This window comes from Vigna unguiculata, chromosome 5 (assembly GCF_004118075.2).
Source record: "Vigna unguiculata cultivar IT97K-499-35 chromosome 5, ASM411807v1, whole genome shotgun sequence".
Classification (NCBI taxonomy): Eukaryota; Viridiplantae; Streptophyta; class Magnoliopsida; order Fabales; family Fabaceae; genus Vigna; species Vigna unguiculata.
In genome coordinates this window covers 22567459-22582179 of record NC_040283.1, presented here as the reverse complement: position 1 = coordinate 22582179, position 14721 = coordinate 22567459, and the positions used below count along the sequence as shown (strand labels likewise).

At 34.3% G+C, this 14721-nt stretch overlaps 1 protein-coding gene across 1 annotated transcript; it reads left to right on the top strand.

Annotated features, from left to right (window-relative positions):
* The first annotated feature begins 3875 nt into the window (after positions 1-3875).
* LOC114183858 (DExH-box ATP-dependent RNA helicase DExH17) lies at positions 3876-14721 on the top strand. The gene is made up of 29 exons (XM_028071018.1): positions 3876-4000; positions 4744-4821; positions 5242-5425; positions 5632-5793; positions 6178-6415; positions 6515-6551; positions 6639-6685; positions 6938-6975; positions 7109-7130; positions 7241-7453; positions 7588-7744; positions 7835-7886; positions 10270-10341; positions 10522-10571; positions 10687-10804; positions 10891-10954; positions 11023-11106; positions 11203-11328; positions 11411-11607; positions 11687-11875; positions 11971-12222; positions 12303-12349; positions 12516-12533; positions 12900-12979; positions 13078-13267; positions 13363-13400; positions 13513-13866; positions 14084-14226; positions 14362-14721. Exons 2-29 carry the CDS (start codon positions 4754-4756, stop codon positions 14557-14559), a joined length of 3438 nt encoding a protein of 1145 aa, XP_027926819.1. The 5' UTR covers positions 3876-4000; positions 4744-4753; the 3' UTR covers positions 14560-14721.

The following is a 14721-nucleotide window of genomic DNA, read 5'->3' as shown; positions in this document are numbered from 1 at the left end:
TAAACCATAATAGCAACATCGTCAAATCATGCAACTTTTAGCATTACATGAGGAAAAATGGAATCAACAGCCATATATGAAGACAACAATGCATGCATTGCTCAATTGAAAGAAGGATATATTAAAGATTTATTTACAAAGTCTTTGCCAAGGAGAACTTTGGAGCAATTGGTTCACAAGATTGGACTTCGTCATCTTAAATATGTAAGTTTACATAAAGGGGAGAAATAAAAGATGTGATGAATAATATTATATCTAAGAATGAAGAATGGTGTACTCTTTTTCCTTGACTAGGTTTTTATCCCAAATGATTTTTCCTAGTAAGGTTTTAATGAGGCACGTTCTTTGATCAATGGACACCCAAGTAGAAGTGTTATGAAATTTATAGATTGTCCATTGAGTTGCTAAAAGTTACTCTGCTTGATTACTATTGATAATATTTACATTAAGTTTGTAACCTTTGAGTTGTACCATTGAGTTGTTGACACTTACTCAACTTGATTATTGTTGACAATATTTACATTATTTACATTAAGTATGTAACCCTTGAGAGTCGTACCTTTTGTGTAACACCCCATTTAAATAATAATATAGTCAAATGGAATATTACACAGAATAATATAAAGAGCCAAGATGCGGAGTATAAAATCACTCATTAAAGATATTTGAGGTACTTAAAGTGAAATACTAAGGCACACCATGATGTCAATACAAGACAGAGTACAAAGTTCAACAGTAATCAAATTAATACTAAAAGACGAATCAATACATGGGCCATAGCCTTAAGAGAAAACTCAATTAAACGGAATCTAGCCCAAGAAGGCTATGCAACGGAGTCACCATTTCCCTCTTGACCACAAGGATTTCTCGCATCTGCTCACATCAATAAATTGATGATCATCGCAAAGAGAGAAGACCACACACATAACAACCAAACAAGCAAAGGGTAAAAGCTAGAGCAGAAAATGATTAATCATACAGTTACATACAATTTCATAGTCCAAGATGCATATGTCAACCAATCATGTTATGACTTGCAAACAATACACCAAGACTCAAGACACGACTCTTCTGGATACATATAATTAGTCGAATTCAGTGGATGCTTGCACTTGTGGTAGGCTATATGACATAGGTTAGATGTCTTGTGTGCCTTAGTGTGTCTCTTTTAATCTGTTAAAATGGGTTTTAACAGGTTAAAAGTCTTGTTTTATATAGTTTCTGCTATGAATGCATTCAGTCAGTTGAATTATTTTTCAATCAATTGATTTCACTTAAGTCAGGTGAAATCAGCTGACTGTACGGAAAATTCCATCAACTGTTTTCACTTAAACCAGACTATATGAGCTGTGTTTTCGCGAGCAGAGGTGTGATTTTGAGTTTTTGAGAACGAAACTTTGTCATTCATCTATGGGAAGCTCTCTCTACAATACACAGCTACAACTCGTGTTTTGAAGATCTTGGTTGATCTTGGAGGCATTTTGGCTTATGAGTAGCTTGAAGAACACATGTATGGTTGGCTAGGGACAGCCACCATCAGGTTTGGATGTTCTTGTGCCTCTGGATGGTTTGCTTGATGTGATTTCAGGTCTGCAAGTGTGATTCTTGTAGGGTGTGTGTCTAGATTTTTGTGAGACAAAAATCTTGTGAGTTTTGTTGTTCAAAAGTGTAATCTTGGTGTTTGATTTGTAAAACTTTTGAATATAGTGGAAACCAAACTCAGGTTGTCCTGGTAAACTGGATGTAGCTCTATGATTGAGTGAACCAGTATAAAAACAGCTGTGCATTTCTCTTTCCTTCATCTCACTCTCTTTGAAACTCTTTAAAAACTTCAGAAAACCAAGTAATTTGATCTTTGTTGTGATTTAATGCGTTCTTGTCTAATCTGAGACTTTATACTTGTTATAAATACTGATTGGAACATGTCTTGTATGTAAAAGATTGTTGTTTGAGTTGAATTCGCGAATTTGGTATTCTGCATAATTCTCCAGTATTTTAGCCGACTGCTTTGTCTTTTTAATCGAATGTTTCATAGCATCAAGAACAATTTAGTCTGCTATTTTATAGTTTAATCGACTGAAAGTGTACTAGTCTACTGCATTTACATCCAAACTTTCAAGTCCATTAGATTCAATTGAAAAGAGGTTTAAGCTTTCAAAAAAGTTTTATAAAGCCAATTCAACCCCCCCCTTCTTGGCTAAACTCGCCATTTGAAAACTAACAAGAAATACACCCAGAATAATGCACAGTACATGTTCATGTTATTTTGAATAACATACAATCACCCAGAGCACTAAACAAAACTGAAATTAAGCATTTCACATTAAAAAAAGGGTTAAATATGTTTTTGGTCCCTCAAGTTTCAGCGAAATTTGGAATTAGTCCCTCATCAAAACTTTTGACCAATTTAGTCCTTCATCTTTCAAAATGCGTGAATTTAATCCTTTTAATCAAATTTTGTTAAGTTTATCTGACGTTTCAAACGCATTTCATGATAGTATTTAAATTATTTACACTTTTTGACACATTTTTTCTTCAATATTAACTTAAATACTATCATGAAATGTGCTTCAAATGTCAGATAAACTTAACAAAATTTGATTAAAATGACAAAATTCACGCATTTTGAAAGATGAAGGACTAAATTGGTATAAAGTTTTAATGATAGACTAATTCCAAAATTCACTAAAACTTGAGGGACCAAAAACATATTTAACCCTTAAAAAAACATGAAACCCCAGCTTCCCTTACCTGAAAATAAATTAGTAAGGACTTTGACACCAAACAGCCGAGCACGGTAGCTCAAGGAACAGATTTGTGAACTGGACAAGATAGTGGAACAGATTTTTAGAATGCATTACTACGAAACCCTAACTAGAACTACGAAAATATGCCTAGAGAGGAGAAGTATGAGCTAGAGAATAACTTACATGGAGCAAGAAAATGAGGTAGAGCTACTTGACCAAGATTGGGACTAAACCCTAGTAGAGCACGATTGTTGTTCTAAGAAATAGTGAGAGGGAAACTCATTTCTGAAAAGTGCAGAAAATAAAAGTGTTAACTGGTTTAAGGTCTTTGGTTCATTATGGGCCAGCCCTAGGTCCAACTGATTTGGAACGGCCCTTTAAAAATTAGCACAAAATAAACAGTGGGCCTTACATTTTGGATTGTCTTCTGTACTTGTAAATAGAGACTACTAGTATTTGATACTCTATTCTTTCTCTTTATTATTACTGTTAACTTTGTTTTATAACATCCCTTTTCACTCCTATTTCTTTACATCTTTCATGATATTGTTATCTTATAGTTTTTTTTTTTATAAATAACAAATATTTTTTATTATTTTTATTTTTGTTATTTTATTTATTACATTAAAGTAAAATAATTAAATATATTATGTATTATATATTATATTATAATAAAAGCAATTCAATTATATAAAATCAAACATTTTAAACACTTACATTTTGATTACACACAAAACCTGAAACTCTTATTAGTGTTAAGTAAGAGTTACTTTCCACTGTATATTAATCTCTCTTTTTACTATTTTAGTTTTTTTCCTTTATTATGAACTTTGTATTATGACTTTAAAATATTATTAATATTGAAGATAACATAAGAAAGGAATTTATATATAACATATTAGAGAATTTGTATTCTACTTTTTTTAGTTAGAGGTCATGATAAAATATTTGTATATATGAAATAATAATTTATTAAAAGAATAAAAGTTTATAATTATGAATTAAAAAGACAGATACTGATATAGATTAACATTTTCTAAAAGCCTCGCTCGCCGTATTCCCCGCCAAAGAGCGTCCAACTATAAATAAGACCCTGTTCAACTTTCATCTCCCTCCTGCACACTCCATTCTAAAGTACCCTCCCTTCAAACCCGAACTAAATAATTTTCCTCTCCCCTTTCCTCTACCCCTTCTCTCCACTTCAAACCCCACTCTGAATAATTTAGGAGCTCTTCTTTCACTTCTTCTCTCAGGTTTCTCTCTCTCTCTCTCTCTCTCTCTCTCTCTCTCTCTCCTCGTGAAAGCACACTTGAAAAACTCGATTTGTCTCTGAATTTTTGGATACAATAGAAAAATTGTTTTCATCTTTGTTTCCGATGTATTTGAATTCTATATTGAAGCAGCCGAAAATCGTCTTTCTCAGATTACATTTCTGTGTTTGAGTTTGTATCGGTCTGTGTTGCAATTCTACTCTGTACAATCTAGATATTTCGAATAGATCAACCGTTCATTTCATTCGAGTACAGCATGAAGATTTGTTCCGCTGAAAAATGATTTGATTTTCGGGAGAACGATGAGGATTTCTGAATTTCTCCTGGTCGATTTTTTCATGGTTTCAATAGTCAAGGATTTTAATTGTCGATTTATTGAAGATATTTTAATTCTTTCTTGAGTTAGAGAGAGATAGGTTGAATTACGTTATCTGAGATTAGAAGCTTTGGTTTGCAGATATTTGTTTACAGAATTTGGCGGATCTCTTTTCATCATTTTTTATGTCAAGTTATTGTCATTCTTGAGTTAATTTTTTTTTTTTTTTTTTTTGTGTATCACTATTGTCTGAAAATTAGTCGGAATAAGTAGAGGTTCTATGTAGTTTTAGTTTTATATCTCAATTATTATAACGATATTCTTGATCATGTTAGCTGTATTACGTCCATTTCTGTGTAAGTTAGAACTAAAGTTCTGCTTTCAACTTCTTTTTGTTTCCTTAATTCAGCATCCTGACTATGGATTCATATTCTTTGAAGTCTGTGTTCGATTTGCCTCCGCCTTTTCGTTCGTGTTTTAGTTACAGGTACGGTACATAAAATTCTTTTATGTGAAAGATATCATAAGTGGTTGTTTAGCCAAATAATAGAATCAATTTCGTCTACCTTGTTCCACACATTTTGCTTGTTTCACAACGGTTAAAAGTGAGATGACATCTTTCTTTCTTGATAACTGGATTTTCGGTGCACATCATGGAACCCAAACAAGTTGGCTGTTTCATTTTCCTCGCACTCGCTTCCTCTCTCCCTTGATGCAAACAGGCATAAGGTTTTAGTTCGTGTCACATTTCCCAAGGTCTTGAATAAGACATGAAAGTCATCTATCACTTTCTTTGAAACATAAAATAAAATTTAGTGTTTTTCCTTCCAACCCTTTGACTGATCAGGTTCAGAAAATACTAATAACCTGGCTTTGTCTCAAATGACTTTCTCCATACGGCATGCAGATATTTTAATTCACTTCAGAGTGAATGCTTTCCTATCTGTTTCCACTCTGATGTAAACATGGTCATCTCTGCACCAACTGGCAGCGGTAAAACTGTACTCTTTGAGCTTTGTATTTTGAGGCTACTTTCCAGGTTCATATCTGCGGGGGGAATATTCATACATGAAAAGGGATCTCTTAAAACAGTAAGTCCTTTCCTGATAGAAAAAGCCTATAGTCAAGTTATTTTTTAATTCTTGTGTTAATGTTATTAGCCCAATAATTTTTTGCTACAAAAGCAGATAAGCATCAGCCTAAGCTTTAGTACACAGTGAATCATATGAAGCACATTTTAATGAGTATTTCCGTTATGTATAGTAACTACTCAATCATCTTCACTCTTCGTGTTAAGATCTATATAGCCCCATCCAAGGCTTTAGTACAGGAGAAGCTCCGTGATTGGAATAAAAAGTTTGGGCCATTAGGAATAAATTGCTTGGAGCTGACAGGTGACAATGAATCTTACACTCCAAGGAACATACTAGAAGCTGATATTATTCTCACAACTCCTGAGGTCAGTAAAATGGAAGAACATAAGCAGATCAAGACCATTTGTTACTCTTTTTTATAATTCTTTCTTATTTAAAATATTAAATGGATATATTTTATATTCACCCGAAAAATGGATGTATTTTAATTTTATAATGAATTATTACGTTTATGCATGCATATGTTCCCCGATACCCTTAACCTCCAGAAGCATATATTTTTCAATAAGAAATTAAACTACACATAGAGATTTATGTGTGATAAATCAGCATTCCTTATTGTGTTCCTAAAATATGTCTACCTTTGACGGTCTTCTCCTTGGCCGTGTACACAAACATAAGAAATAGGCCGACTAATTTATTGATACTGTAGGAGATAGCTGAACTTGATTTCTTTTTCCAATGAATAGAAATTTGACGCAGTGTCACGATACGGTATAGAAAGTGGTGGCTTGAGCTTTTTCAGTGACATTGCACTTTTACTAATCGACGAAGTTCATCTATTGAATGATCCACGTGGAGCTGCCCTTGAAGCAATTGTTAGTAGAATAAAAATCGTTTCTGGCAATCCAAAATTGAAATCAAATCCTCTTGCTCAGGTCCGCTTCCTAGCTGTGTCTGCCACAATTCCAAATATTGAGGATCTAGGTAATTTTTATTAATTGATCTTGTTACAAGAGTTGTTAAATTCAAATAACATGCCAAAAACCGTGGGAAGAATTTTATTCAATACATGCACTATTGCAGCAAAGTGGCTTGAGGTTCCTGACCAAGGGATCAAAAGGTAGTTTTCCACGCAAACATCTATCTAGGACTCTATCCCATAATACTGAAAGTCAATATTGAGACCAATTTTTTTTAATGTTCCCAGGTTTGGAGAAGAAATGAGGCCCGTAAAGCTGACAACCAAGGTTTTTGGTACGCAAATATAATAGAACTCAACCATCGTTCATTTTGTTTCTGATCAATTATCATTCCATCTCTTGCATTCCACTACAAAATCTATTCGTTCAAGTTGCATCAGCTTTTTTGTCAGAAAAAAAGGGGATGAAAGCAACAAAGATGATGAATTTGAATTTGTGAATTTTATTGAATATTAGTCAATGTGGTATTTACTCCTGTCAGTAATATAGAAATGTTTTGATACCATTCGTTACCATATTTGTATAGGCTATGCCCCTGCCAAGAATGACTTCCTCTTTGAGAAGGTTTGTTTGAAGTTGACGAAGTTTAGAGATTATCAATCTTGATTTTGTTCTGCGAGCTGCTACTTTTAAATAACCCATTGTACTAATCAAACTTATTTTTATTTATGCGTTATACATCTCTACTACCGTGCAGCGCCTTCAAAATTATATTTTCGGTTAGTAAAGATAAGTCATCCTGCCAATTAACAGCTTGAAGCTTTTCACCCCTATTGACATTTCTATACAATGAGAACTATTTCCAGTCTATATGTACAAATGATTTCAGATATTCTCATGCAATACTCGAGAGGGAAATCTGCTCTTGTATTTTGTTCAACAAGAAAAGGAGCACAAGAAGCTGCTCAGCGACTCTCTCAAATAGTAATGACTTTTGGTCAATCAAATCCATTCATTAAGAACAGAGAACAACAAGATCGGCTGAGGGAGGCTTCTCTATCATGCAGTGACAAGCAAATGCAGTCATACATTCTTTACGGTGGTATAAAGGAATCTATTTATTGTTTTGGGCTTTGGATAAACTATAATTGTTATTTGAAATTGACTACAGTCCCATGCACGTGATAAGTGTTCAAATTGATTGATTGTGACTTTTAGAAAATGGTTTTCCTACAGTTGGTTATCACAACGGTGGGCTTTGCCTCAAAGATCGCAATATTGTAGAAGGCCTTTTTCTCAAGGGAGATATTCAAGTACTTTGCACTACAAATACGCTAGCCCATGGAATCAATCTCCCAGCACATACCGTGGTTATTAAATCAACACAGCACTTGTATGTAATATTTTTTCTTTTTATGCATTTCACTGTAGCATATTGAAAAATATGTTTTTACAAGTTGGTTTATTGAAATATTATGGACAGCAACAAGGAAAAATGTCTCTATATGGAATATGATCGCTCCACTATATTGCAGGTTAGCTTCTTAAGATTCATTATGATAATTGTTGAAGATCTCACAAATGTTTAGAGATGTGGCTAAATTATAATGTATATAAGTGAGGTATAAACTTTATCTTAATTGTCGATTTTGTATGAGTGAAGTCTTAATCCACTTTATAAGATAGTAACATAGCTAATCCTACCGAAAGTTATCCCCTCCCTATCTCATAAGTTTCGGTATGTGAGCCAAGTCACTAAAGACTTGAATAGTATTGTACTTATGTAGCTATCATGTCTTCTTCAAGATACTCTCACATATGAGATAATTTAGCATCGTACTAGGTGGGGAGACTATATGAAGGATATTAATATAGGTTATGCTCATCACCCTAGTAATCTTACAATGGATCATATTTCACTTTGGCATCTCTAACTAGGTCTTTCTTCATTCTGTTACCTAAAACATGTGTTTCCAAATTTATTTTTAGATCATTCATTGTGAAACTTGCATTTTAGAAGTCATCCAATTCATTTTTCATTGAGCGTGAATAAGACTAATGTCCCTTTCTCTTTGATCCATTTGGATGTATAGCATTTATCAGTCTCAAATATTAGGTTCAGATAATCAGTGATCCTACATCCAGTCTCAACTTTTCTCCCAAGAAAAACTAGTTCCACTAATCATCACAGAAGTTTGTACATTGCAAACAGCAATTACAATACTCTAGAGGATATCAGCCTCTATTAGTGTACATACCCTATGGTTTTCTTCATTCTTTGTGTGCCTTTTTTTCTGTTTTGATAGTGTAATAATCAGATCTTCTAGAATCTGTTTTTTTCTGACTGTCTGTTATGATTCTGTTAATGGTGTATGCTGGCTACACTTACTAGGTGTCTATTTAACAATGTACTCTACACTTTCTTGTTTCAATGGAAAATATCCCAAATTTAAAGATTATTCCTCATTCTTAATTCTATCATGGTATGTAGAGCTTAATATTTTTTTTTCCATTGGCTAACATTCCCGACCCGTCTACTCCTTTCCCGGTTCTTTTCTCCTATTCTGTATCGGAGAAGCTCTCTAATACAAACTTTTCAATCTGGAAGCAATAGATTGAACTTGTCATCAAAGCACACCGCCTTCAAAGCTGTGTTATTAATCCCCTTATCTTGTCGCAGTATCTCTCCCTTTGATTCTATTTTATGTAAAGGGAATCCTGTATACATTGTTTGGGAAACACAAGACTTCTTCTGTGGTGGTTGCAATCGTCTCTGTCTACTTCGTTCCTCGCTAGTGTTATTGGCTGCAAGCAATCCTTCCAACTATAAGGAGAAAAACTCACAAATCCATTGCATTAAGATTTTGGATTAAAAGTGTTATCTTGGTCTCTTATATGGGTTTGTTTATGTCTTATTGATATTGAACCTCTCTAGTGTGTCCACTCAAAGAACCCAACAAATGATGTTAGAGTTGATAGTTCGTCTTGGTGACTAACTCGGACAAGTATGGTATGAAGTCCTCTCTAGTGTGTCCACTCAAAGAACTCAACAAATGGTGTTAGAGTCAGATAGTTCGTCTTGGTGACTAGCTCGGACAAGTATGGTATGAAGTGCATGACGAATTGTTGGTTTGTGGGTTCCTTGTATCAAAAAATTTCCTAATAGGTTTCAGACAACATTTTCCCGTGGTATGGGATAGTACAGGTAAGGAACATATGTTCATTTTGAAGCCCCAAAAGTGAAGAATGTAATGCCCTTACAGTTTCTTGACATTTGCAAACGTTTTGTATTGAACTTCGTAACTAAAATAATTCTTCCTTTTGAATCATACAATAGAATTTTCTTCAAACATGATTGAGAGGAACAAATTCCCACCAAACAAAATTTCAAGAATCTGAAAACTAAGAACCCAACAAAAAATTGGGTTGAAAAGTGCAAAAGCGAAAGCTTCTAGAGCATAGCAAGAGATTTAGGTTGTACAGCTAAAGCTATGATACCATATCCATTGACTAAACGCCTCTCATTGTTGTGAGAATCCCATTTAATAAGAATCTTTAACATTATTCAAGAAAAAAATTGTTTGTAGCTACACAAGAGATTTAGGTTTAAGAGTTTGAAGCTATGGTACCATATCAGATTTGACTGAATGGTTCTCATCATTGAGAGAACCCCATCTAATAAGAATCTTTTAAAGTTATAAAGGGAAATTTTGCTTAATATGTGACTATTTAGAGTTATTCAAATTTGTCAACTAATGAAGTAAAACAAGTATGCAATATTTTTCAAGTATATATTGTGGAAAAATTATAGGGAAATCAATAAAGATGTTATAAATAATGAATTTAGCTAATTAAAAAATAGCGTTTAATTGTTTCATGTTGTGTATATCAATTGAGGAAAAAGTATTTATGGTTCAGATGTGTGGAAGGGCAGGCCGACCCCCATTTGATGATACAGGCATGGTTATAATCATGACAAGGAGAGAAACGGTGAACTATACTACTTACATATATATATATATATATATATATATATATATATATATATATTTCCTACTCCTTTCTCTCTCTTATTTGTTCCTATACTGACAATGTTTTTAATTTTGATCACGAGCTCTACTGTTTCACAACACGTGTTCTTATCTACTCTTACATAATGTCATACAACAGGTTCATTTGTATGAGAATCTCTTAAATGGGTGTGAAGTGGTGGAATCACAGTAAGACTGTCACTCCCTAAATTGCTATATAGATATGATGGCTTTGGCTATTCCTCATGGCCTGCTAACGTTGCATATTTACCACACTCAGATAATTAGTGTTTGCTTACTATAGATTGCTCCCATGTTTGACGGAGCATTTACTTGCGGAAATAGTTCAACTGACAGTATCTGATATTACAAAAGCAATTGAATGGCTTAAATTCTCCTACTTGTATGTTAGAATGAAAATGGTAACTAACTCCGGATGCCTATCTGATAAAATGCATTGTTCCTTAGTTTCCTGTCCCATCTGATAAAATTCTTTATGAACAAGCAGAATCCTATGAACTATGCAATTAAGAAAGGCATTTCTGGTGATAGTTTAGAGAAACATGTACAAGGTACAGTTGTCTTGATTTGCCCCTCCATTTGTCTCCCTCGATAAATTATTGAAGCTATTTTCTCTCAGATATATGCGTGCATAAAGTTAAAGAGTTATCGCAATGTCAAATGGTCTGGGTTGATGAAGACGGTTTCCTCTTGCGACCATTAGGTATTAATATATTTCAAGTATAATGAATATTCCTGATGTAATGTTAAGAGGTTATAATCCAAATTGATTGCTGATGTCTTCTTTTTCCTGCCTTAGATCCTGGAAGGTTAATGACAAAGTACTATTTGAGATTTGACACTATGAAACAGATAATGCGGACTCCTGAAAATTGCAGTTTAGAAGATGCACTTCATGTTGTGTGCAGTGCAGAAGAAATTGCATGTGCGGTTATATTTGTAAACAAGAAATTAATAAACAATGCATTGACATTAAAACTTGACAATTCTGCACTGTAAAAATGAAGGGATACAGCTTAGACGCAATGAGAAGAAGCTCTTAAATGAGATCAATGCTGATAAAGATGGACGGCTTCGCTTTCACATTCTTGGAGATAAAGGGAAAAAGAAAAAGCGCATTCAAACAAGAGAAGAAAAGATATTTATTTTAGCCAATGACTGCTTAACTGGTGATCCATCAGTTCATGACCTATCTTTGATTCAGGTGTTGCATTGTAACATCAGTATGTTTTGTTGATCAACATTCTAAAATCTTTAGTGATTGAGTAAACTTGATGCTACAGGATATGAATTCTATATGCTCAAATGGATTTAGAATTGCAAAATGCATGAAAGAGTACTTTGTTTACAAAAGGAATTACAAAGGAGCTGTGTATTCAGCACTTCTAGCCAAATCACTCGACCAGAAACTATGGGATGACAGTCCATACCTTCTGAAACAGTTACCTGGAATTGGGATGGTCACAGCAAAGGTAATATTTATTGATGCGTTGATGTTATTAACGCTAATAATACATATGCACAAGCAACCAGTTGGGGAATGTTCTTATTTTGATGTTCTTTCTAGGCACTGCATTCAATGGGAGTTAAATCGTTTGAGGCACTTGCTGAAGCTGATCCTAGGAGAATAGAGCTAGTGACTGGTCGAAAATACCCATTTGGTAACCATATTAAAGATTCTCTACTTTCTCTGCCTCCAAAAGTTGATGTGAAGCTTGCAGAAATTGAAAACCATATAGAAGGAAAGTCCAAGATAGTAGTGACGTTGGCTAGGATATCAGAGTCAGGCCAGTCAGTTAAAGGACATTATGCTGATATGGTGTGTTATCTGAATGTCTTCTAAGGAGAATTTCTTGCCTATGACAATTAAAATAAGTTGCACAAATTTCTTTCTCACAGATTATTGGTTCAGAGGACAACACTATTCTCTTTCATGAAAAGATAAGGTGATGACTTACTAATTCAGTTTTTTGACTTGATAGTGTACAAGAATTAACAAATCCTAAGAGCAATTATTGATGGTATTGACTCGTTGGTATTATGGCAAACTAAGTATGAAATTGTTCTTTCTCATCTGATCAAGGTTTAATGTTCCCCAAATCGTTACCACAGGGTTGATCAGTTCCCCAGGTACATAATTAACCTTGCCTTTATGTTTTAGTAAAAACTTAAAACAATATTGTAGAGCATTTAAGACTACAAGGGGCAAAGAATTTTAATTTGGAGGATTTTGAGAGCAATGTTTAAAAAAAACATCACTGTACATAAAAGAGATTAAAATATTGGCCATTGTAAATGTGAAAAGGCGGGTTCGAAGTTTTATTGCATGAAACTTTGTAGCAATTTATGATATCTTATCAACTGGATAATGTAAACTGTTAACCTTTAAATAATTACAAATGCAGTTCGAGTTGCTTATGGAAATGAATGAAGTTACACAAATCTCACGGTCACACAAATTTTAGGCTGAGATAAATTTCTTTTTTCATGTTGCAGCCCATACTGTGCAACAATTCTAGTGCCCATTCCACAAGAGAAGCAAACTATCAAAGCTGATTTTATATTTGAGAAATACAGTAAGATGTGGTCAATAGAAGTCTAAATTATATCTTCTCCAGCATAATTTGTCTAAATTGTGCAGTTATCACTCAATAGTTCAGTTTGGTCTATTCAGTTGGCATTGATGTCCACCAAAAGCTTTCCTTAATGAGAGAGAGCAATTCAATTGTGCTTTTGAAAAGAAACAGGAAGCAGGCTTCTTGTCCTCCACCACAAGAGATATATGTTATAGAAGATGACAACATAAATGTACCTCATTTACCAAAAAAAGAACTGTGCACCTTGAGCGTGGCCAAGGATTCCATGTTAGTCGTTTTCCCTTGAAATGCAAGATATAGTTGTTTATGTTCTCCTTGTTAATATAATCTTCAGACCTAAAATTTTGTGTGTTCTATTGCAGTCCAAGTTTCGACCTCTTGGATGAAAGTTTAGATGAAGGTACAACTCCAGAGATGATTATATTGACCTTTATGATTTTGGAAAACATTCTTTCATCTTTCTTCTGCTTTACAGTGGGTTTTGGCAATCGTAATGAGCATTTTTCTTGTAGTGGAAGATGGGCATTTTCTTGAGGTGGAAGAGGAGAAATGCAAAATGATCACGGAGAAAACAGTATTTGACCACATTCGTCAGAAAGCTAAAAGCTTTTCTCTCCTATCTGCATTTGATAACATTCGCTGTCCATCACTAGAGGTCTTTCTTTCAAAAGATAATACCCGTTTGAAGAGGCGTGATCATCATCATGAGATAGTTGTGCTGGATGATGAAGACGGACTTGAAGTTCCTCAACCAAATGGTGTTAATTTGCCTGTTGAGCTCAAAAACGCAGAACAGGATGGCATCCGACCTCAGCTGACTTTAAACAATCATTATACAGCTGGAAGCTCAAATATAGTTGATACAGGTACACCTAGAACGTGTCATGTGATTTAGCAAGTAGTTTTCGCCTTTTGCATATCATGTTATCATTGTTTCTTTCTATCGCAAAAGCTTTTTTTCCTCCCTGAACCTGAATGGAAAACCAACTGAAGAAACTGTTTTTGACCATATACGGAGAAAATCCAATGAGTTTGCACGGATTAATAAGATTGACTATTCGGAATCAATAATCCATAAAACAGAGTTATTCTCAAAGAATAATCCCAGTTCCTTGAGCGCTGCTTTTGGTGTGGCAAGAGAGTCAAATTCCTTGGACATTGACAACGAGAATATTCTTACTTCATATGTGAAAACTGCTGCTGAGGTATGTGCATCCAGTATCCAGGTTGGTACCTGTAAATGTAAAAGAAATGAAAGATTCTGTGCTATTGATGGAGAACTAAATATTTCTAGTATTTCAAAGCACTTTTCTTTCATAACTTCCATTTATATCCTAACAGTTAGTTTTTCGATGTTCAAGGAGAAAAAACGGTTGTTAGAGGACTCAGATCCCGGAAACTTTGCCGCTAGTAAGAAGCATCGTTGCACTTCCAGAGAATTTATAGAAGAGCAGTCTAGCCCAAGTGAAATGCGAAGACAGTGCTGTTCTATAGAAACCACAGGCCAAAAGGAAATAGAGTCATATCTTGGGTTTAAAAGTGTATTTTCCTTTCTCTAAGTGGAAAGCCGAGTAGCTAAAAAGAGTGTGATACCACCCCCAAACTTGTACTCATTGAAAGAATTTATGATCAAAATCCCTGTGTGCTGCTTCGTGGAGCATTTGGCACATGGCACTGCAGGACAGTTATAAAGAAGTTCGCTACCCAAATAATCTTGGCCT